Source organism: Euprymna scolopes, chromosome 2 (genome assembly GCF_053919585.1).
Source record: "Euprymna scolopes isolate OS-2025 chromosome 2, ASM5391958v1, whole genome shotgun sequence".
NCBI classification, from domain to species: Eukaryota; Metazoa; Mollusca; class Cephalopoda; order Sepiida; family Sepiolidae; genus Euprymna; species Euprymna scolopes.
The window spans coordinates 14220643-14247100 of NC_136483.1; the positions used below are offsets into that span (position 1 = coordinate 14220643).

At 36.1% G+C, this 26458-nt stretch overlaps 1 protein-coding gene across 4 annotated transcripts in view; it reads right to left on the minus strand.

Annotated features, from left to right (window-relative positions):
• Nucleotides 1–26458, minus strand: part of LOC145288846 (cyclin-G-associated kinase-like) — a 295142-nt gene that overhangs the window by 100218 nt on the left and 168466 nt on the right. For all 4 annotated transcript variants that reach the window (XM_080136362.1, XM_080136364.1, XM_080136361.1 and 1 more), the window contains one exon: nt 488–630. In XM_080136362.1, the coding sequence (XP_079992488.1) occupies nt 488–630 (143 nt within the window). The remainder of the gene's footprint in view (nt 1–487; nt 631–26458) is intronic.

Below are 26458 nucleotides of genomic sequence, written 5' to 3' on the forward strand. Positions count from 1 at the left end.
TATAATATTGTCATTTTTCCTGATTATGATTTTTTTTAAGTCCCTAAATATTTAACTATAATATTGTCATTTTTCCTGATTATGGTAAAAACACATGTTAAATGTGTAGATATTTTCTCAACTGTACAAGAAAAACACTTGTAGGGGATGATACTTAGATTTTAGTTTAAAATCAAAAAATATTTTATCATTACTATCAGCAGTGGAAGATTTTGCTTTAAACAAAATCAAATAAAAAAAGATTATTAAAGGAATCGTTTTTGGCATCGGAAAATAAGCAAATTTTTCTTATTTCGATAACGATTCCGATACCCCAAAAAGTTCTGATTTTTCTGATTAATCGTCCTAATACTTATATATGATTAGTTATCTTTCCAAAATTAGAAAACCCAAAAACTGACATTATTTTATAGTAATTTTGATTATCACATCTCAGCCATATATTTCTTTTGTCACAAATATAGTCATATAGTCAAATTTATAATACCTTGAGATCTCTGTGAATAATGGGCGGCTTCAGTCGGTGCATATGCTGTACAGCTCGACATGTTTGGTAGAATATCAACAAAACTTTATCACATGGCAAAGGAGAACCTTCTCTTCTCTGTAATGCATCTATTAATGGACCACCTGCAAAACAAATATTAGATATTGAAATAAACACAGGTCTAAGCATGGAAAATGAAAATAGACCAATTTATTTGCTGTATAAAAGAAAAAAGTCACAACAATAATTTTCCTTGCTCATTCATATTTCTGCGCACATACACATATATATAAATTGATATTCCTGTCTGTACGTTTGTTTACAATTTAATATATACAAAAGGTCCATTACTTTTCTATTTCATTTATTTCTATACCTAGTATGATTCTCGCAAAATATATAATTAAGAGGCAACCTCATTTGAATATTACATTAAGGAAAATCTATTTTACTAAATAGTTGTATGTTAGTTACTGTTTATAGCAAGAGAATTGTTTTAAGTGTTCTATTTAAGATTGTTATTTAAAGTTGATTTATATTGATAATATGTACAATTTATTTTGAAGCACATGTCCCCACGTGGAAATTTTATAGCAAGCCCCCACTCTCCCCAATGGTTTACTTCCATATGTGCAGCTGCCATTGTGCAAAGGCAGCACACATACCAGATTTAACTGACATAAATTCAGTTCAAACAGACAGAAGTATATAGAAGCCAGAAGTAACTGTAAGAAAGAAATAGCGACAGCTAAAAGAGAATTTACTGAAACTACCCAAAAATGCATTGAAGCTGAGAAATTAGGAACCCGTGACTTCTGGAAAATCTACAACAGTTTAGTAAATAATGGGCAATCAACAATTCCCCCAATATCCAACAATCATGAAGTTGTTTGCACAGCAACCGAGAAGGCTAACATGCTTGCCAGTCGGTTTGCCTCGAACTCCACACTAGACCCTTCTAACCACCCTCTCCCAGACTTTCCTTTGCGGAGAGACACCACACTTGACAATCTGAAAAATCACCCCTTCTCAGGTGCATGCTATTAAAAAAGTGCTCCGCTGAAGTAGCTCCAATCCTCTCCAAACTTTACAACAAATGCCTTAATGAATCTTGCTTTCCTGCCTGCTGGAAAACTGCTTCTGTGTTACCAGTTTTCAAGAATTTTGGCGAAAGAACTGACCCAGCAAATTACCGCCCCATTAGCCCCCTCCCACTTTTTGTCAAAATATTTGTCCATAATTAACTAAGCTCTAGTCCATCACCTTGCAGATGCTAAACTTCTGACCGACCAACAATATGGATTTAGGCAAGCCCGTTCCACAGCAGACATTCTAACGGTAATCTCTAAGAGTATATACCATTCACTTGACAAAGCAGGGGAGGGCAGAGTGGTAACTCTAGATATATCTAAGGCTTTTGACAGGGTATGGGACGAAGGTCTTCTCAGGAAAATCAGATCATACGGCATCACTGGAAGAATACTTAACATAATTAAATCCTTCTTAGATAAGAGAAAAATCCAGGTTGTCCTCGATGGCTGTACATCTAAACAATATGATATAAATGCGGGAGTGCCGACATTAATTTTTTTTAGAAACTGGTTTAAAGTGAATTCCCGTGTTGTTCTATTAAAGATTGTTATTTAAAGTTGATTTATATTGATAATATATTTAATTTACTTTGAATTATTATTACCGACATTAATTTTAAAGTTAATTCCCGTGTTGTCTTATCTATTATGTAAGTCTCAAATGATGGTTTGTGTGCTTGTTCGTATATCTGCTAAAATCTTTCGCAGCGGACCAGATCTAAACCAATACAGATTCAGTTCTTTCCTGGAGGCGTTACTCAATATTCTTAGTATAGCAGCTTTGTCCAAACCGAATTTCATGTCCACCCAGGTAATGCTGGGTATCCATGCTATACATATATCTGCAAGCAAAAATATTCATCATATTTTATGATTGTTGGCTATTTTGCCCCTGTTTAGGTAAATATAATTATTATGCTCTTAAGCACTGTTAAAATAAAGAAAACTTCAAACATAATATATTATGTGATATGTTTAAAATTCATATAAACCGGTAATAAACACGTTAACTAACCTTGAAGTTATATATATAAATAAAGGCTTAAAAAAAAACAAAATATTAGATTATTTATTGCATTATTATATATGTGTATGTGTGTTTATTTTATATATAACTAGTAGGGGTACCCAGCGTTGCCTGGGTGTTTCGAGGTGTGTGTGCTCTTAAATCAAAAAGAAACACGGGGGGGGGGGGTGTTAAACATTTTTTTGGTAGGTAGGTAGGTAGGATCGAACCTGAAGTCCTGAGGCAAAGTTGGAAAATAAAATGTGAAAAAAACATGACACATTAACCTCTTGGCCAGCAAGAAAGAGTTACTGAAAGACGTTTGAATTTATTTAAGTAGGAAGAGAACTAACAGGTGCTCGCACTTAATGACTTAATGAGGTCAAGTAGAAGTCATGGAGTTAACATTTTCTGCGAGCGTTACCACGACATAAACAATAGCTATTCAGCAGTTAACATTTTCTGTGGGGACAGTTTTTAATGAGGTCAAAAATCCGGTTTGTTTGTTTTTACCCAACTTTTGGAAAAATCAGCTCCCCCCCCCCGTTTATTAGGGGAGTGTCCAGACGAAAGCAATTGTCTGATATGACGGTGAAAAGCCGACATTGACCAAACGTTTACATCACTTTCAGAGGCCACCCAGCCGTGGGCAAGGGAACTGCCGATTCGAATCCAGTTTTGCTTTTCTTATACTGAAAAGCAAAAGAAACATGCAGCGATTTAAAAATCTGGAAAAAATAGCGTGTGAAAGTCTGGCAAATTAAATACACACACGGCCCCCATTTATAACTCATAGATATTATCATTTAGACAGCATATAAAAAGTTTAAAGGAGTGAGCCGACTGAGAAGCCCAGCGAAAAAAGCCTTTTGCGGACATACACAAAAAGTGAACATACATAGATACACACATTTTCGCTTTTATATTTAAAGAAGGTTTAAAAAACAAACCAAACAAAATACAGTTTTTATTTTCATATACATTTTAAAATTTATTTTTTACTTTTGTTTGATTAAAAAATATTGACTAGATAAAGCAAAATGCATATGCTTAGAGACATTTTGAAATTGAGACGAATTAGAGGTGAAAAGATCTTTTTCTTTAAACAACTTATGCTTACAATAATATGGTTGAAAAATTGAGAAAAATACAGTAAAAATGAAAAAATAAATGAATACTTAATCATACTTTAGCTTTTCTAGCTGGATGTGTAGATTTTTGAAACATAAGATTGAGCAGTTACTCCAAAGAACAATACAAGGAAAATAGGAAACAGGGCAAACTAAAGAAAAGGTGGACTGAGTGGACAGCAATAAGTAAGATTAAATTTAAGCAAAATCAAATACAATCTCAAAATAAAGGAAGACTACCACTAGCAGGTACAGTGTAAAAGAAAAAAAAAAAGAATAATTCAGTAAACTAGTTTGACAGCAACAAAATATATTTCCTTCTGTTATTTTATCCAGATTAAAAGGTGCTGGACCACCAGTGCTGGAAAATCAGTGTTGCAACTATATTTTGAAAATCAAGGTGGATTGAATTTTGAACAAGAAACTAAAAATAAAGGAGAAAAATGTTATTTTAGAAGCAAACAAGATGATCAAAACTTATAATGCGATCGTGTATTAAGTAAAAAAAATTAAAACAAAAAACAATACTTACTTGTAAAAAACAAAATGCAAAGATTTTAAGAGTTTAAGATTATTGGAGTATTAGCTACTTGAAAATTTGACTACTGAAAACAACAAATAATAAAGTTTTTTGGGGTTTTTTTTTTTTTCCTGGTGAGGTGATTGTAAAGATGGCAGCAAATATGAGTTTAAGGACAGAAAATCTTTGTAAATGTTGAAATCTGTGTGCAACTAACATCAGGAGTTTGTGAAGAAACCTGATCCAAGAAATGAGACAACACATGATAAGTTTCTAATGTAGAGGAATAAAAGCCAATCCTCGATAAGTGTGTTTATATATGTTTACCATGACAATCGGCCTTATGAGTAACCAACAATATCATTTAACCAGGGATGCTGAGTGCCACAAGTATGAGAACCAATTGAGTGGAAGTATCAGTATCACTTGTGGTTATGTTATTCAGAAGAAAATGTACACGAAATTGTGTGTTTTTGTCTGCTTGTATGAAAGATATTGGCCGCATTAACACATTCACTGCCAGCTATAAGCTATATTAAATTTAGAGCCATTGCCAAGCTATTTTTTCTGCAATTTCCAAAAAATAAAATCAATAAATAATGCACATGAATACAATATGAAATATTAAATTTGCATTTATTTTTAAAGGAATTGTCATGAGCCACTTTTTCTAAAGGAATTGTCAGTTTTTATCAGTTTGTATATTTTTTTGTAATAAAAAGAACTCAAATCAGCTTTTATTTATAGTGAATCATTCAACTTGTAACTTTCGCTAGGAAAAAACATAATACATAGCAGGCCAAATACAAGATAACTCATAAACATACTATTTAATATTTGTTATTTTGAGACGCCAGATCAAGTTAAAGACAGTTATTGTATGTGCTGAGCGCACATTGACTAATAAAAAAAGAATTGTTACAAGTTTACTCGTAGCAAGCAAGGCTAAGCAAATGCTAGGGTACAAGAATACTCGAAGTTGATAGTGATTGTGTTAAAGAGTCATGCAAAATGTTATATGTGACAGTGTATATGTTTTGTTTTACTTTTTACATGGTTTTGCTCTCACAAGAGTTAATGAATACTTAATAATTAAGTAAAACTCAATTCCAGTTGTTTTAACTTTGCTTCCAGTGTATTAATCAAAGGAAGAAAAATGTTTTATTTCTCTGATGAATTCATTGCATTTATCAAGGGATATTCATATTAAAAAGTATGAACAGTGCAGCATGGGATAAACACATTCCTAGAATACCACATCTGAAAAATTCATTGTTTTTATGACCTGAAAATAAGGTCAGTAAGAGAAAGGTGAGAACATATTTTAGTTATATGAAAAATATCACATACTAATGAGAATAGAAAATTTTAGTTATATGAAAAATATCACATACTAATGAGAATAGAAAATTTTAGTTATATGAAAAATATCACATACTAATGAGAATAGAAAATTTTAGTTATATGAAAAATATCACATACTAATGAGAATAGAAAATTTTAGTTATATGAAAAATATCACATACTAATGAGAATAGAAAATTTTAGTTATATGAAAAATATCACATACTAATAAGAATAGAAAATTTTAGTTATATGAAAAATATCACATACTAATGAGAATAGAAAATTTTAGTTATATGAAAAATATCACATACTAATGAGAATAGAAAAATGTAAGTTTTTCTTTGTAAAATGATCACATTTAATTTTCAAATATAAATATGTTGAGAAAATAACCAGACAAAATAAATGACTGCACAGCAAGGAAAGCAAATCAAAATACATAAATATTTTACCATATTCAGCAAAAGATTTGATTTTTATTGCTAAGTACAAAAAATGCACACTAAAGTAAATATGAGAATGAGGGATAAGGCAGAAATGAAGGGTGACTAGCAAGGAAGGTATGGTCAGCAAATACACGAGGAGGGGCAGGAATAGAACTGAGAAAAATGTTTGAAGGGGAAAAATTTGAAATATGTGAGTAATTAACCAATAAAAACCTTTGTTCATTTTTTAATATCATCTTTTCTATACACAAGATTAATTTTTGCATTTGTCTTTTTTTTTATTTCAGTAGAAATGTAATTATAAATGCGTGTGTTCAAAACATGTCCATTTGCTTAAAAACATGTACATATATTGAAGTGATGTGTGCCACCATATGTGGGTTGGGCAGAAGATTTCTTGAGAAAAATTGTTTATCCTCACAGCTCAACAAATATTTATTTACATTAAGCTTGAAGATAACCATATTGTAGTTAGCTGGAAGCATCGTCACAGTATGTTGTTCTGCAGATGAAATGCACTAGGAAAGAAACTTTGTTCATGGAAGTTATACTTGGTCTTTGGCACAGAGGGAGAGAGAGAAAGAATGGGGGAAGTTCTCTACTGGAGTTGTAGCTAGGTGAGTTTTTGCTATGAATGTTTTACAGGGGTGGGGAAAAATTAGGGATAGTAGGCCAGTTGAGCACCTACAATGACCATAACAATACAGTAGTAAGTCGCTAGCAACATCTTTTCTGTGCGAAAAAGGCTGCAAGGATGAAAAGAAATCATCGGCCACTAGATTGCGAAGGTGATTTTGTATTCCAATGTAACAGCAGTTCTCCATCAGGATGAATCTGGTGCTTATACAGGGGAAGGAGTACCTTCTAACTGACAGAATAATCTAACCATTTTACCAATAAGTTATGAAGATTTAATCTAAATCTTCCATTTCACGTCTGGAGTAAAAGTTAGACTCATGCGCTTATCAAGGATGGGAGTGGGGGAAGCTTCCTTAAAGAGAGAGGTGATGCTTAGGTGTAAACAAATATCTGAGTCAGCTGATTAATCTATATTGCTGTTATGAAGGCGTGTCATGTTGCTAATCAATCACTGACAACAGTCATGTAATTAAACAAAAACATTTTACTTCTTCAGATTTATTTTCTGCATCCGTCACATTCACATGCGGCTGATTTGCTTCCATATTATTTCCTGTTCATGATTTCCGATATCATATTTTTTTCTTTTTACTCTTTTTCACCCATAACAAGACATTTTGTCACTTACAATGGAAGGGGTTACCTTTTGGGATCATGTTTAACAGGTGAATGTAAGGAGTTGAGCAGCAAGATGTCTGTTCATGTTACATTTAAACTTATACAGGTTAGTACAGTAAGAGAAGCAGGAAACAGGGAAGGAATTACAAAGTCTAACAATCTGAGGGAAGAAACAGAGTACAAGGTTTTCCAACATTTAGGGACCTCAACAGTAAAGGGGTGGGATTTTGTTGTTTGTAGGCTTAGAGTGTGTATGTTGAGGGGACACTGTTTCAATTTATGTTGCTTGTGAATGTTCAGCAGAGGAGTTTGAAGGAAGGGCTTTCAGGTCGGGTGTTGTCATGGCAATCGGCGGCAGAGAAGGTTTTTTTTTGTAGTTGATAAATGAAAGAAGCTTAGCATTAAAATGTTACTATCCATTTATGTCCGCGTTCTACTACAAACTCTTGTACATTGTTCTTGTCTGTTTTTAGAAATTTAAAAATCCATTTTCAATTCTTTATGTAACACAATACTTGAAGATTTCTATCAATGATATTGCTTTAGACAATTTTAATGTTGATTTTGAGCATCTGGAACAAAAACTACTTATGTTGCAATATTATGCAACAAGACGAATGGTAGTCTTATTCGAACATTCATACTGCTGTTACTATCTACATAGCATTTGAAACACATTTTGTTCAAAAAACCCTGGTGTTAATACTTATTAATATTCTTTTATTATGACCGTAGAACCAGTGTCCCAGCGTTGCTCGGGAAAATTGAGGAAACCAAGAATCGCTAAAACATTCACAACAAACACTCGTCTACCTATAACCACTGTTAATAATTTACACCTAAATCTAAAAGCAAATTTCATAAAAAAAAGTTTCTTTCCTAGAACTGTGAAACTATACTGCAGGGCTGCTTTTCAGCTGACTACAACATGGTCATTTTCAAATTCAATATAAACAAGTTCTTGCTGAACTATCCTCATAAATAATCAAATTCTACCCAATTTTGACCACTACAGATCATTATGCTGTTGTCTCACTGACCACCTTACACTCATTAATCCTTATCCTCGAGTGGCCTTCAGGCATTAATAAGTGATGATTCCCCATGTATAAAAAAATTGATCAGAAAGATTCTTGGCACAAAAAATGCTAGGTGTTTCACAAAATCAGTATATTAAGCTGTTCATTATAATGCCGAGGTTTTAATTTCACTGTCAGTGCAACAGATGGTCAAACTTTATAAATCTATTATTAAATTAAATGTTTGTTTCCCTAAGAATTTTCTATATATACTTTAAGAACAAAATATATGCCAAAATATACTTTAGTTATGCGATTGAGTTTATTCTGATTAGCAGTAATTTGTAATTAACTAAACTAATCTCTTAGCTATGTATTTCTCTTATCACCCTCACTCTATGTTGATTCAAACACTCTCAGATTTCTTAATGCCTCTGTGAGCATTTAGAGACCAAGTCACTTTTTCAGTATGACTTACATGTTTGTACACAGCACAAACACATATGTAAATTAAATATTTCTTAATGTCTCTGAGTGCATTTAGAGAATGAGTGACTTTTTCAAACTAATTTACATGGTGTGTTCATGCACACCATAAACACATACATAAATTAGATAGCGCTATAACAGGTCATTTTTCTATATCATCAATAAAAATAAAGACTTATTTTTATCAAGCAAAAAACATTTTCTAGATAGATCAATCTAGAAACTGAAAATGAAAGGCTTTTTTTTTTTCAACTCCCATATAATTTATTTCTCCAAGTGAAAATAAATACATTAAATATTAGAGAATTAAAATAAAAAAATTTCCAGTGTTTATTAATTAATAAATCAACACTGATATAAAGTATTTATTTGACCATGGTTTAATAAAATAAAAAAAATTTTTTTTAATACAAACATACATTTTTTAGGTCACTTAAATTATTTTACCTCTTTCCCCTTCATTTCATGGAAGAAATACATATTAATAAAAATATACTGGAGTTACAAATCCAGAAAAGTAGAATAGATGCAAATGTTTAAAAAGTATATAACAATTACCTTAATAAAAGATTAAAGTAGATCTTTATGAATATTTTACATCTTCGATTGAAATGTAATTTTAAACTTACAAATTAAATAATCATATAGAATAACATCTTTGGAAAATGAAATTCACTGATGCTTAAAACATCATGAGTCACATCTGCTGGGTGAAGATTACAAACCTACATGACTTATTTTTCGCCATTCCTTCTGATCCAGGGCATGTTGGTTGCTGGACGGCCAACTGTTGAGATATCCAATCAAAAACATTTTATCTCCACCTTCTCCTTTGCTTTCCTCTGCCTCTTTTGCCTTCTAACATACCCTCAAAGTATAACTTTGACAGACCAGTAGATGATCGTTTGACATGGCCAAAAAGTTTAAGGGTTTTACTTTTTATTTTATCAAATTGAGGGAGTAGGGAAGTAGTTTGACGGAGGGTGGATATTTTTTTTTTTTTTTTTTTTGATCAGGTATGTCCATTAATGAAATGTATTACATAATTTTTAAACACCTCAATACGATTGGTTACATACACAACCCATATGCAAGCATTGTTGAAGAAACCATTTTGGAATGCCTCATTCACTGATTTTTTTTTGCATGCATTTTGGATAAAATTGTCTAAAATTTTTGCAAAAATAAAATTTCTCATTTACTTTTTAAAGTGTTGAAAACCTAACTTTAATTCAATGGCAGTTATGGCTTTTAAACTTAGGAAAATTCTATATTACTTGTTTTGATCAGACTATTGTTTATTTTTTTTGTTGTCTTTTATATTACATTTTCACCCCAAACAAGGCACATTGCCACTTTGATGTAGGGGGCGACTATCAGGGACACAAGCTACAGGGGTACTATGTGGGGAGTTGGGCAGCAAGATGTCGGTTCACGTTACACTTGAACTTCTGCATGTCAGTACAGTTGGGGAAGCAGGAACCCGGAAGGGAATTCCAAAGTCTAGCGGTTCTGGGGAAGAAACTACTGGAATAGAAGGCGCTCTTACATCTAGAGAGCTTTACTGTAAAGAGGTGGAATTTAGTTGCTTGTCGGGTTTGTCAGGGGTATTTACGTCGAGGGAGTACAAGTGCTTGCAGTTCGCCGGAGCATTCACTGTTAAAGTACTTGTAGAACAGGCAGAAGGATGCTACATTTTGTCGATGGGACAGAGGCTGAAGCTTAGATGATAGTTCAGGACCTATCAGATTAGTAACTCTTCTGAACTCTGTCCAGAAGTGAGACTAGTAGCAGATGCACCAGCCCAAATATGACAACAATCATACATGGGCGAATGGTGTCCTTATAGAGGTACAGGATACTTTTGGGGATTAGTAGCTTTCTAGCACGGTAGAGAGAAACTACCTTCTTCACACCGGTCCTGGCAATTCTCTCAATGTAATTGTTCCAACTCATGTTTCCTGTGAATGTTAGGCCGAGGAGTTTAAAAGATGTACTTTCAGATAAAGAGTTTTTGGCCATTGCTATTGGTGGTAGAGATGGTTTCTTGTAATTATTGAAGGAAACAAGTTTAGTGTTAGCAGCATTAAATGTGACCATCCATTTTTGTCCCCATTCTACTACAGATTAGAGGTCATCCTCTAGTGTTTCTGCCATTTCTTTAGATACGTGTTCATTTGTTTTCCTGTTGTCTGTTATAGAGCATGGTGTCATCAGCATATATACACATCTCACAGATAATTTTGTCAGGGAGGTCATTAATGAATATTAGGAACAATAGAGGTCCAGGGATAGACCCTTTAGCTACTCCCGAATTTATATCATGTTGTTTAGATGTATGACCATCAAGGATAACCTGGATTTTTCTCTTATTTAAGGATTTAATTAAGTATTCTTCCAGTGATGCCGTATGATCTGATTTTCCTGAGAAGACCTTCATGCCATACCCTGTCAAAAGCCTTAGATATATCTAGAGCTACCACTCTACATTCCCCTGCTTTGTCCAGTGAATGGTATATACGTCCAGAGATTACAGTTAGGATATCTGCTGTGGAACGGGCTTGCCTAAATCCATATTGTTGGTCGGTCAGAAGTTTAGCATCTGTAAAGTGATGGACTAGAGCTTAGTTAATTATGGACTTAAATATTTTGGTGAAAAGTGGGAGGAGGCTAATGGGGCGGTAATTTGCTGGGTCAGTGCTTTTGTCAGAATTCTTGAAAACTGGTACCACAGAAGCAGTTTTCCAGCAGTCAGGAAAGCAAGATTCATTGAGGCATTTGTTGTAAAGTTTGGAAAGAACTGGAGCTACTTCGGCGGAACATTTTTCTAATAGCACAGCTGGGATGAGATCAGGTCCACATGCTTTTGAAGTGTCAAGATTTTTTATGATAGCATTCACCTGGGAAGAGGTGATTTTCAGATCAGTCGCGTCTGTCCACAAAGGAAAGTCAGGGAGAGGGTGGTTAGCAGGATCCAGTGTCGAGTTAGAGGCAAACCGACAGGCAAGCCTTCTCGGTTGCTGAGCAAACAACCTCATGATTGTTGGATGGTGAGGGAATTGTTGATTGCCCATTATTTACCACACTGTTGTAGATTTTCCAGAAGTATTGCTCTTATCTTGAGTATCATTTGTGCAACATTTTGGTCAATGTAGCCTTCAACCTTCGTCAGGCATGTTGATTGCCATCTTGGAAAAGAAACGTTGCACAAATAACACTCAAGAAGAGAACAATAGTTCAATCCAAACCAGTTATATAAACAATCAGCCCTCATCTAGATTCTGTTTACACAAGATTTAATCAATTTAAAAACCGATAATGCAACAATAACAAATTATTGGAAACAATAAGTGATATTCTCTCTTTTCAATGATTTCTATGTTTGGAAATTATTTACACTAACCTGCATCTTTTTTTTGCCATTATTCCCAAACATCTTATTTTATCATAGTTTTATGTCATTCTCTCGAGTAAACACTACTTGGTCTTGATTTTAATCATTTTATTTATATTTTTAAAAGATTAAAGCACTACTAAATTAAGCATAAAAAAAAACGCAATCAAATTTAGCTGTGCAGTTTTTTTTTGTGTTTAAAAATTAAAATAAAAAACAAATTTTGTTATTAGCTAATGTAAATGTCTCCTCTCATCACCTAGGACTTCTCTATTGTTTCAGAGTGTAGAGTGGAACATAACGTGTATGGAACTTGGAGGCCACACTCAGACTTCATCAAGATCGTCAGTGCCGTGTGTAATCAACCCTCGTCAGTCTCTTCGCCCATACCTCATTGACTAAGGAAAAGTGTGCTACTCATCTATGCTGTTCTATGACTACACATCGTCAGGATCTCGCCGCTTTCGAAAGCAACTCATTCCACCTGGATAAATAATGAGCGACAAAATTGAAGTCACTTGCCCAGTTACTGGATGTGGCTGGAAATACCAGAAACTCCCTGAATCCCTCAGTAACGTGCTCATTATCTCCATGAATCTTCATCCCCAAACTGCCCATCCAGCCCCAATAGCCAATCCCCAACAACCAGCAGCTCCCAGGCTTAAGCTTAAGTCCCCATCTATTGGTGCTGGGAGCACTTCCGATCAATGGTTGTCCTTCAAGCGACAATGGTCTATGTATAAGACTGGCATGACTATCACTGATGCTATGTGTGCCACGGCCCTCTTTCACTGCTGTGATGAGGACCTCATGAATGACCTCTTGAGAGACTTGCAGGAAGATGTGTCATCAATGATCGAGGCAGACCTCCTTGCTGCTATTAGGTGCCTTGCAGTCAGGGAAGAGAGCACTCTGGTCCACCACATCAAACTCAGTAGGATGATACAGGCCCCTGGTACCCCTATCAAGACCTTCCTTGCTGCTCTCAGGGGTCAGTCCGCCTTATGCCAGTACACAGCAAAGTGTAAGGAACCGAGTTGTGGCCACACTTATTATAGCAGTGAGATTATTAGGGATAATCTCATTCGTGGTATTGATGATCCAGAGATTTTTTCTGATTTGTTGGGTGATCCCAAAACAGACCGAACCCTGGAGGAAACTGTTGCCTATATAGCCCAGAAGGAACAAGGTAAATCCACCAGGGCAGTCATTGGGGAAACTATCGCCGCCATGAGCCATGACAATGACAAACCCCACCAGTCACAACCATCTCGCAGCAACAAGCAGAACAAGTGCTGGGCCTGCGGAGAACTACAGCACAGTAAGTCGAATGACCAGAATTCCAGAGCCAAGTCCTGCAGTGCTTGGTCTATAACATGCAGCAAGTGCTCTGTAAAAGGCCATTTTGCGACCAACTGTAGTAAGTGCTTGAACTGCGGGTTATGGGGCCACCGAGACAGATCTTCCAGGTGGTGCTCTCAGAACCCCCGCTGTAAGGTTAAGCCCAAGTACAGTAATAACACCTTGCACATGGGGGATGACGAAGCTGGCACTCTATTTGACTAACTTTGTACTGTCCAGACTCATCAACCCTTAACTAGCAGCTGCAAGCCAATCGAACATCATGTTTACGAAGGCAAATGGGTTGCTAGACCTTCCAAGCCTCACCCAATGATGACGGTGAAGCTCACCCCATTACCAGATGACCACAAGAAGCTTGGCCGCCCACTCAAATCCTCCCACATCAATCGAAATACCTATGATGGCAGATTCTGGTTGTCAGAGTTCCATCATACCATCAGATCAGCACTTTGATGCTATTATCGCCAACTTCAAAAACAAGGTTAAGTGCGTGGATGACACGTGCATGTGGGCTGACTCAGTTGAGGCATCATTCTTTCAGGCGTGCAAGTGGTTGGACCTCTGTGCCAGAAATGGGATTACTCTCAACCCCAAGAAGTTCCAGTATGCCGAAGAGACTATTGTCTTTGTGGCCCTCCAGATCAAGCCCACTAATGTCACCCCGTCTGACAAGTTCTTGGAATCTATTTGAAATTTCCCTACTCCGAAGGAAATCACTGGTGCAAGGGTTTGGTTTGGATTGGTCAATTAAGGAGCATATGCATTCCCCATGGCCAAGCGCATTCAGCCGTTCTGGCATCTCCTGAAACCATCCACCAAATTTCAGTAGACAGAGGAATTGAACGAGATATTCACTGAGTCTAAGCTCAAGATCATAGAGGAAATAAAGGAAGGAGTGAGGTTGTTCCAGCCATCCCGCCAAACCTGTCTGTTAACCGATCGGTCGGTCACCGGCGTCGGATACTTTATGATGCAGAAGTACTGTGACTGTGCCACCAGGAATCCAGTGTGCTGCAAGGAGGGCTGGAAGCTCTGCTTGGTGGGTAGTCGCTTCACCCATGCGGCAGAATCCAGGTAAGCACCCATTGAAGGAGAAGCCCTCGCTGTTGCCTACGCCTTGCACCAAACACGGTATTACATCCTCGGATGCCGTGATTTGACTGTGGCTACCGACCACAAGCCGCTGGTCCAGATACTCAATGACCGCTCCTTGACGGAGATAGACAATCGCTGTCTGTTGAATCTAAAGGAAAAGACCCTCTCCTACAACTTTGAAGTCATCCACATCTCTGGAAAGAAGAACCTGGGACCTGACGCCGCCTCTAGGTACCTGCCAGCCGTGCAGATGATGCTTCTAGCCTAGAAAACACCACAGATATTGGAGAGGATAATGGGATACACACATCTATGTCTAACACTCTCTATGCAGTCACTAATGTGGTTTCCTGGGACATGGTGCGGGAAGCTACATCTTCAGACGCAGACCTACAGGAATTACACCGACTGATTCACGATGGATTTCCTTTGGACTGCCGACAGCTAAGGACCGCACTCCGGCCGTACCACCGCATCTCCAACAGTCTTTGCACCATTGATGGCGTCATCCTTGCCGGCAACCGCATCATTGTGCCGGCAACATTATGCCAAGAGATATTGGAGGCCCTGCATGCAGCCGACTAGAGAGTCAGCTTAATGTGTGCCCACGCGGCTGACTAGGTTTATTGGCCCAATATCAGCATTGACATCCAATGTGTCATGGACAATTGCACCCACTGCCATCGGATTGCAAAGTCTAATGCTATCCAGCCACCTTTTTACGCTGCACCTCCAGAGTACCCGTTCCACAAGATCGCCAGCGACTACTTCATACACAACAACCATGATTATGTTGTGGTCGACCGGTACTCCAACTGGCCGATGGTATTTCAAGCAGAGAACGGCGCAGATGGCCTCATAAAGTGTCTCAGAGAAGCCTTTGTGACTTTTGGGGTGCCTGAGGAGCTGACATCCAACGGTGGGCCCCAGTTTACTGCTGGGAAGACTCAGGATTTACTCTGATCATGGGGAGTCCATCATCGCCTCACCTCTGTTGTCAACCCTCACACCAACTGTAGAGCAGAAATTGCAGTCAAAACTGTCAAATGAATGCTGGTGGATAACACCTCAGCGGGCGGGTCCATCAATGTGGACAAGTTTCAACGGGCGATGCTAATACACCGCAACTCCATCGACCCAGAAACAAAGGCATCCCCTGCTCTTATAGTTTTCGGACAACCCATTAGAGATCCTATCCCGATCCCAATGGGTCGGTACTGCCCCCACCCCACATGATCTGAAATGCTCGTAAACAGGGAGAAGGCACTAGCAAAACGTCATTCCCTTGAGCATGAAAAGTGGAGCGAGCATACAAGATCTTTTCCCCCTCTAAGCGTGGGTGATCATGTGCATATTCAAAACCTAACTGGAAATCACCCTAAATGCTGGGAATGAACAGGCACTGTTGTGGAGGTGAGACAATTTCACAAATATGTGGTCAAGGTAGATGGTTCTGGGAGACTCATGCTCAAAAACTGACAACACCTTCAGAAATTCAAGCCTTTCAGGACCACAACTAGCGAAGATGTGATAGAGTCCTTCTTACCAGTCACCAGGCTGCCGGAAGACACCTCTGTAAGCACCCTACCAGGGGCGCCAGAGGACTCTCCTGCCACCCTGCTAGAAGTCCATGCTGGTAATCCAACAGATAGTCCTATACGTAAGTGCGGCGATAAAGATTTTTATGACATGCCATCGAGCCCTTCTGAGATCCTTCCAGCTACTCCTCATGCTTCTGACCTAGCTAGAGATTCTGGCACTCCCGAGAACTCTGTACCGGTCGCACATGCGACCACTCTCAAGAACACTGGAGCTGAAAACGATACCACCCTCAAGAACATGCATGCAATTACCAAGAAGGCCCCCAGGGCCTTGAGCCGACTGATGCCACACAACACTTCTGGTGCTTCAGAAACTGCACCAGCAAGTATGGAACTTGGAGGCCACACTCAGACTTCAACAAGATCGTCAGTGCCGTGTGTAATCAACCCTCGTCAGTCTCTTCGCCCATACCTCATCGACTAAGGAAAGGTGTGCTACTCATCTAGTTATGCAAGAAAATGACAATCATTATTTGAAGGCAAATAATACGCCATGAGACATCAGAAAATTACTTATTTTTCTTGTAAAATTAATGTATTTTCAATAACAAAAATTTGGAATAAAAGTTCAATTTTATGTTATAAAGTAAATTAGAATTTTATTTTAGAAGAAAAATTCCATTTCATACCAAGAATTGATTTTACCGAAAATTCGGACGAGATACCAAGAAAAATGTATTGATTTTAATTTGAGTTTTCAATCCAAAGATTTGCACAGATTTATACTCAAAGATTTATTTCATTTTTTTTACCAGTGCAATTACAAAATTACATGTTTAATAATGAAATACACACACACACTAGCAGATTCCTGTCCTGGCACTGACATGAAACTCCTGGCCCCCAAATTAAACTGTTAAAATATTTATTGTTTATGGTTGTCCAGTGCAAATGCAGACTCCATGATATTAATATAAATGGCAATTAGAAAAGTAAAAAAACAAAATTAAGTATAAAATTTGCAAATCCATAATTTTACAAATGGCTAAAAGAATTAATTTCTAGTATTTTAGAATGAACGAAGCAAAATGCATTATTGTGAAATTAAATTTTGCAATGAAATAAAATTGAGTGGGAGGGGGTATTAATTTTTTTTGCTTAGCCACAGTGTGTTTCAGATATTTTGTTGGTAATATACAATTTAAAATAAAATGACTGATTTGTGTATAACTGATACAAAATGCATTATGGTGGAATTTAATTTTGTAATGAAATGAATATGGGGATGGGACCAGAAATATGCATTTGTTTTGTCATAGTTTATGTCCGCTTTTGTTGGGGAGGGGGGGGGCTTGCTTAGTGGAATCATAATCCTCAGAAGTAGATCTGAAAATAGCTGAGAAAAACGCCTTTCATTCAGAATGTTAACTCCTCATCTATAATGTAAGAAAATTGTCATAAAACTGTAATAAAATGAAAAGTGTCATTAAATTAGGAAACACGATTAAGAGTATATTAATGAGATGTGATTTTGTAAAATTGTAAAAATACAAATTCATCATAAGAATACATATATCATATGGGCACGCAGAATGTTACAAATATAAATTTCTTTTAATTTGAATATGAAATGTGACTTCTGAGAATTATGATTCCACTAAGCAAGCCCCCCCCCCTCCCCAACAAAAGCGGACATAAACTATGACAAAACAAATGCATATTTCTGGTCCCATCCCCATATTCATTTCATTACAAAATTAAATTCCACCATAATGCATTTTGTTTGAGAAATGACCCAATATATGTGTGCGTATAGACAGTCTAAAAGTCCATTTATATTTGGTTAGTTGACAGAAATTAAATAGATAAAAAATATCAAGCATCGGGTTTCAAAATACTAAATATTGTTAATAAAGGGAGTTAAATTCTATTTACAATGGAATGATATTCTGCATTTACACACAACTGAAAAAAAGTAAATTATCAACAACAAAAAATTAAATGACATTACGTTCCTTCCCTCATCAGATTTTACCAACCGTAATTAATAGATAGAGTACATCAACTTAACACCAATTGGTTATATCAAAATTGAGGTTAAGTATTTGCCACTAACCTTGACTCAACGGATCAATAAATTGTCTAATTAAATAAAAAAATACATGTCTTTACATGACAAACTAAGTCAAGAGTACTTTTCATAGTAAAATAAAAAAGTTTTGCCATTTTTAAAACAAAAATTTCAGAAGGATATATTTTCGTCTCTTACTGGCTTCTCCATCCAAAAAACAAAACAAAAAAAAAAAAAAAACAAAAAAAAAAATCAACTGCTCATGTGTTTTAATTGGACTACTATTCTCATCTTGCCCAATGTAACCCCCAACCTTCTTAAGAGGCATCTTTTTGAACTCTGTAACTCAAACAGTATTTCCAAATCAAACCTTATATTTAATTCATAGGAATATAATGTTCTTATTCTGTCAACTATGACTAGGTGCAAGTATTAATATTTATGTTATTCTTAATTATTATTGCCTATAGTAAAGGTTGAACCTTTAACTCCAATAAGACTTACCTTAAACTGTTAGTTTTTACTATTATCCTATAGGTCATATGAGCAATTCTAGTATGAATTTTGAAACCTTAACGATAATATGTGATATTTATCAATCATTTATAAGTCACTTAGAACTGATTGCTAAACGCTACTCTCAACCGTTAGGCCATATATTCATGTGAGAACAATCTTCCTCATCATGAATTAAATAAAGGATTCAAGTTAAAATTCATCACAAATTCCCAAGCTTGAACGATTCATCTGAACAACGTCTGGCATTAAATTGATTGAAAAATTGTGAATAAGATAAGAATAATCCAATTAATGAATCATCATCTAAAAAAATATCTTGAAATTGTCTTTTATAGATTGTAACATTTTAATTGATTTTAATTTTACATTATTTCACATCTCACAATCATTACAGTAGGTAAAAATTTAAATGAAAAAAAAAAAAGTGTAATTACATTTTATAAACATGTAGACATAATACATCATTAAAAAAATATTAGGGAGTAGGCAATCAAAACATTTATGTACATCAGATTTTTATTTTAGTGAAAGAAAGCCCAAATAACTTGAAATTTTGTTAAGTTTCTCTAAAATAAAATTCGAACAAACAGTAAGAGTTCTGTGTAAACACTCAATAGCATATCCAAAATTTTTTTGTTACTCATTTCCATTTTGCAGTTTTTATTTTCTATGACTGTTGACTCCATTTCAATATCTACTCTCTTTTCCCTTTTTTTATAAAACACATTTACGGGGACCTATTTTAGCATCAGATTGCTTGGGATTATTTTTACTTTCACCCCTCCCCCTTCTCCTTTTGTTACAATTTTGTTCATGTAATTTTCTTTTAATCTATTTATATAATGATCGAATACAAACAGTTTATAAAAAATTTAAATCTTAATATTTGCTAAGAATTTTACATGATTTTCTATTCAACAGTTTCAATGCTTCCAAATTCCTTTCACATTCTGAAGAGTCACAAAGTATTTTTTATCAACTATTAACAGAATATAAAAATAGCCAACTTACTGCATAACTGAGATGCATTATGGTAGATTTAATTTTGTAATTAATTTTTTTTAATTGGAATTTAAAAATTTGTTTTATTTTGCATTATTGCATTTATTTTATTTCATTAAATAATCGATTAATAATAAAAAATAATTCAATTTTTAATTATCTAAATTACATTGACACGAGAAATACACATGCACAATTTTATTAATATAGAGATTTTATACCTCTATTCTTGTAGCTGTTCTGAATGAACATTAAAAATGATAAAAGATTTGCAAAGTGATGCATAGTCATGAGGCCATAGAAAGCAACTAGCATGTTTAGGTGGAGTGATTTGTAACTTAGCAACAACATTTACAGGTTATAATGTGACCACCAATTCAAAAGTAATCAGACTTAAATCGGGGATTATCCCTAATACGATAACAACAAGGAAATCTTATTCTAATAAATATGAAAAAGGTCAACCATTAAATTTTCAATATTATTTTTTTATTTAAAATATCCAAGAAAGCGTGCGCACACACACTTTATCACATACAAAACACTTTTACATTTATAACATACAAAACACTTTTACATTTATCACATACAAAACACTTTTACATTTATCACATACAAAACACTTTTACATTTATCACATACAAAACACTTTTACATTTTTAAAAAATCTGGATATATGTAAAAGAAAGCCAGATTTGTTCTTGACTGAAGAATAAAAGAACATATTGTCTAAAGTCCGAAACTACTTTCATGTTACTATGTACTTTGATGAATGATCATTTGGGAATAACAGTGACTGGTCATTTGTAGTGATCTGTAATGACCATTTTAATAAAAGATTTTATGCCACAAGTTTTTAATACATAAAGTTATTTATTCATGGTGGTTGCTTTAATTATTCAGGATATAAAAAAACTGATGCAAATGATACCATTCTGAGTCAGAGTACACCTGACAACAAATGGCAATAAAGAGTAACTCCTTAAATTTCTCAAATTGAAACGTCACCATTGAATGCAGTCTTGTCATAGTCAAACCATACAATGTGAAATCAATGCTCTATACCCAATGGCTAGTACTTCAATACTGACCAAAAAGTTTAAATTTTTTTCGGAAATGAAAGATAAATAACATCAAAATTTGATATTGGTCTAGATTTCAAATCAGACAAAACCAACTTTCTGTTCGGCCTTTTCAAACTGTTTATATAAACAGTTGTAAGATGCCAAAGCATTTATTCAATCAGAAGGTGAGAAAAAAAAATTGTAAATCGATTAAATAATAAATTAATTTTATGCTATGTAAAATCTTCCAGGGTTAGGGCTAAATCTGACAGAATAATTTCAGAATTTTGGAAAATAATTAAAAAATTTCTCTAAATAAAAAAAAATAATTAAAATAAAAAATAAAATAAAATAAACAAAAAATAAATATAAACGTTATTCCATTATTTATCTGCTATACAATTTCTAGTTTATTCATACATTTGAAAGTAATAAAATTTGAAAATGAGTAAAAAAAATATTCTGGGGGAAAAAAAATATAAAATAAAATCAATTTCTTGTGAAAGACAAAATCATAAAAAGATGTTTCATTAACTTTGTTAAAAAATGCCTTTTCATAAAAATATAATACAGTGGGCATTTTTCTTGCTTTAAAAGTTATTTCATTTTTTTTTTTTTTAATAGAATGTTGCTTCATTTTGATTTTGATACAGTTCATTTTTAACTTGTTTTTCTTGTCTTATTTATGTATTTTGTCTGTATTCTCCTGTCTTATCCGTCACCCCCCCCCATGCTACAAAGTAAACGATAAAAACAAACAAAATGCCGGCAACTAACGATTAAAAAAAAAAAAAAAATGCTGGAAATTATTCTCTATTAGAGTAGATAAACTTAGGAATTTATTAAGTAGTATACTTAATATATACTATTACTGCAAGCTTGTCTGTATTGAAAATGCTTGCTTCTTTGCTGGCCAATCAAACCATCTAATATAGTTAGCCTTATGTTCAAGTACATTCGAAATATAATACAGTGCAAAGAAACAGTTTCCCATGAAAACGAACCTCCTAAAGTAAAACCTTGAATAATTATCTAAACTCGAATGTAAATTAATATTAAGCCGACTTTACAAATTGATAATAGTTAATTATTGGATTTTAATTAATTATAAGATGAAACTCTAATGATTCAAACTCGATAGATAACGATAAACTTCCACCCATTAATATGGGAGGGGAGATTATCATCAAAAGTGTCCTGAATTGTTAACTTAGCACCGGACTTACTACTTAGATATAAATAAGTCACTTGTACCCATTCCCCTTCCCCCCCCTTTATTTATTTATTTATTTTTTTTTTTAAATGGAGAGTAGATAATACAGTGGATGTGTTATCGACAGCTCCAGTAACTCTCGCTTCTCCTATTTTGTCATTCAGTCCTCATTCAATGAGTGATTTTTCTGACAAAGGGTGAAGAAAAAGCTGCTTAAAGGTCGGTAGTACTTGGTGACCAGTAGTCTGAGATGTCGGAAATTTTTCTGTCTCTGTCTGTCCTTGTGGCCATGTCACTAGTAAGGGTGCTGGAGGTAAACGTTTTGTCTGGGCTGACGTTATCCGCCTGATAGTCAGGGACCCGAACCTTGGATTAACCACTAAGGAGGCTGTCCTATCAGCAGGCGTAAAGTACTGGGACTGCTGTATTGCCATTTGGTGAGTGGATCTGGACCATGCAGTAGTCTCTGGTGGGGCCTCTCGATGCCATACTAGTGGATAATTGTTACGGCTTTACCTTTTTGTGTGCTACAAAAAAAAAAAAAAATTTCCTGTCTTTTTCTCTCTTACTTTCCCTCTCTGTACTGCTCTAACCAAGTATGCCGACCTATTCCGCAAATCCCAAAACTTCAACATGAAATATCTCCAGAATAAAAACTCGATTAAACCTAGAACCCCATCTTCCAACGTAGACCCCTACTACCAGGTCTCCTTCTCCAACATCAGGGGTCTACGTTCCAACCTTCCAGAGGTTGAAACCCAATTACAGGAGACGAAACCGGACATATTCTTTCTAAGTGAAACTGGAATAGGGCCGACCACTTCCCTAGATGAGTTCATAATTAACGGATACTCTAATTTAACAGCTAAATCTGACACCCAAGATCGCCATGGGCATGGAATATGTGCCTACATTAAGGATGGCTTCCCGTGTGGCAGGAATATCTCTAGAGATCCTAATTTACCCTATATGTGCTTCAGGGTTGCACTTGCTAACACCACTGCATTTATATTTGCCCTCTATAGGCCCCACAACAGCGGAGTTACTATCTTTAAGAGCATATCTGAGAAAATAGACCACATACTGTCTTCACATCCCTCGGCTAACATCCACATCTGTGGTGACTTCAACGTCCATAATGTGGAATGGCTGACCCATTCAAATAAGACAGATGATGAGGGGAGGTTTTGTCATGATTTTGCCATTGCTTATGACCTCACTCAGATTGTTCGCGAACCCACCCGTGTGCCCGATACACCCGGTCAATATGCAAGCCTCTTAGACCTTTTTCTCTCAACTTCCCCTGAGCTATGTTCATGTTCCATTCATTCTCCTCTAGGATCCTCCGACCACTCCGTCGTATCAGTTAAGATAAAAACGAAATGTAAGAAGCCCCCAGACGTACCCCTCCACTGTACTGTATACTGATACTCTATGGCTGACTGGAATAGCTTCCGTACATTCATATCTGATTTACCTCTGCACTCCATGTTTAAAAAGGAAGTGTCCTCTATAGTATCAGATCTGACCGAATGGTTAATTGTAGGCATAGACCAATTCATACCATCTAAAAAATTCCAACAAAAACCTAACAGCCAGCCATGGTTCTCCCCAGAATGTGCTGCTGCTATTGCGCACAGAAATCACTTTTTCCATAGCTACCAACGTAATAGATGCACTGAGACTAAAGCTGCTTTCAGGACTGCCAGCAACCACTGTAAAAGAGTAATAAAAAATGCAAGAGAGCTATATTCCCAGTCTGTTAAATCCAAGGTAGCTGATCAGCAGCTTGGTTCCCACCAGTTTTGGCAAATAACAAATAGGATCTTGAACAGAAGTGTGCGTTCTATCCACACCATTATCAATGGACCAGAGGTCATATCGTCAGCGTCAGACAAGGCCAAACTATTTGCAAAGAACTTTGCAGCTAATTCTACCCTATGCGACGAAGGCCATTAACTCCCCATATTTCCTCCTATAACACAGAACAAGCTAGGTAACATACAAATATCCGTGCAGGAGGTCGCCAAGCTAATCAAGAACCTAGATTCCAGTAAATCAACTGGCCCTGATGGCATCCCAATTATAGTGTTAAAAAAGCTTCAACCAGAACTTGCTCCCATACTTACAAAACTATTTAAGCGCTGCCTAAAGGAGAAGTGCTTTCCGACTCCCTGGAAGACCTCATCAGTTTGCCCTGTATTTAAGAATTCAGGTGATAAGTCATCTCCCTCTCAGTACAGACCAATAAGTCTCCTGTGTGTTATGAGTAAGTTGCTGGAATCCATATTAAATAGAGAAATAGTCAACCACCTCAGCAGGAATAACCTTCTTAGTGACACACAATATGGTTTCCGCTCTGCAAGATCTACCGCAGATGTGTTGACGGTTATATCCCACAGGATTAGTGAATCCCTTGACAAAGGCTTCCTTTCTAGGGCAATTGCTCTTGACATATCAAAGGCCTTCGACAAGGTATGGCATAAGGGTCTACTTCACAAGATTTCCAGCTACGGTATAACTGGAAATGTTTTCTCAATCATTAAATCATTTCTCTCCGATAGACTCATAAGAGTAGTGGTCGATGGCCAAAAATCAGAGGCCTGCAGTATTAATGCTGGAGTCCCTCAGGAGTCAATCCTGGGCCCAACTCTCTTCCTGATCTACATCAATGACCTCCCTAAACACATACTTAAATCATTCGTTGACATCTATGCTGATGACACAACCATCTACGGCAACACATCAAAGGCTGTAAATGACAAAGTTCTCTCTGGTTCTCTCTCCTCTGATCGAGCGCGTGGTTCAGTGGGGGAAGACGTGGCTGGTTACCTTTAATACATCTAAAACCAAACTCCTATCCTTACATCATCAACGCTCTGATCCCCATCTGGCATCAATTGTGATGGATGGCTCTCGTCTGGGTGAGGCCCCGTGTTTTGACAAGCTTCTGGGTTTGACCTTTACTCCTGATCTGAAATGGAACACGTACATCAAGTCTGTTGCCAAGGTCGCTGGAAAGATGGTGGGATCCTTCTACCGCTCCAGAAGATATCTCACTACTGATGCAATTCTCTATCTATATAAAAACTAAGTACGTCCAAGGATGGAATACTGTTGCCATATCTAGGCAGGAGCTGCTAAAAACAGCCTATCCTGCCTTGAAAGAGTACAAAATAGACTTTGTGGCTTAGTGGGGGATGCCCTTTTCTCTACCCTGCAACCTCTCTCCCACAGAAGAGACATTGCGAGCCTATCCTTGTTTTATCGTTATTTCCATGGCAGGTGCTCATCTGAACTCCAATCTCTGGTCCCCCCTCGCCAGTCTTTCACGAAAAACACCCAGCTGAATCCACTGTGAAAAATTTCCCCCACTCTATATCTGTGCCTACAGCAAAACGCGGATTCCATGAACAAAGCTTCTTTCTTAGAACTGCACGCCTGTGGAACTCTGTTCCGTCTGCCTGCTTCCCTCCGGACTACAACTTGGATGTCTTCAAGTCCAATGTTAACAAATTCCTAATGAACCGCCCCCTTAAGTAAACACTTCATCAAATCTCCACACTAACGTAATGTACTTGCAATAACCCTTATCCCTGAGTGGCTTCCGGGCCTTGATAAGTGGTGATCACTGTGTAAAAAAAATTCAGCCTTTTCTGGTTGTTTATGCAAATCTGTGTCTATTTTATCTGGTTCAAAAGCTGGGCAATCAGAACTCAAAATTCTCCAGGCATCAAGTAATAATTTTTTGTATTTATTCTTAATGAGAAATATTAAATCTGAATTATATTATACCCCACATCCAACTTAATTGATAGATCAGAAATGTGAATCGCTATCATAAACATGATTCTCTGATATACTGATAAGCTTGTTCAGTTAAACACTTTATCAATATGGTTTATCTTTTTGAACACCGGTTCCATCTCTGTAACAACCCAATTCATTGTTATTTTAGCTTTTCTTTTACTTCTGATAGTATACATTTTGTCGGTTCAGCTATTTCTCCCAATTAATTCACTGTATTCTTAACGCAGAGCAACCAAGCATGATGATCCATGAAATGAATGACAGTATTGATTCCACTAACATTGTTGATACATGGACTGACAATCAGTTCTCTATCTGACTTCATCATTCTGAGCCAGATTTGAATTGGTCACCACCCCACTTCTTTTAGCACCAAAGTGGAACTGAATCAATAAACTGTTCAAAGATTTGCCTCGTGCACACCAAAGACTGTGACAAAAATGGTTAACATGTTTTCTCAAAGGAGGAGATTTTGGATCATAACATTTGTGACAAACTCTTATTTCTAAACTTGGAGGATGTGACGCAGACAATAGTGATCAAAGATTTCAAGTCTGTAATGGTCTGCAACTCATTAGCCAGAATATCCAGAGAG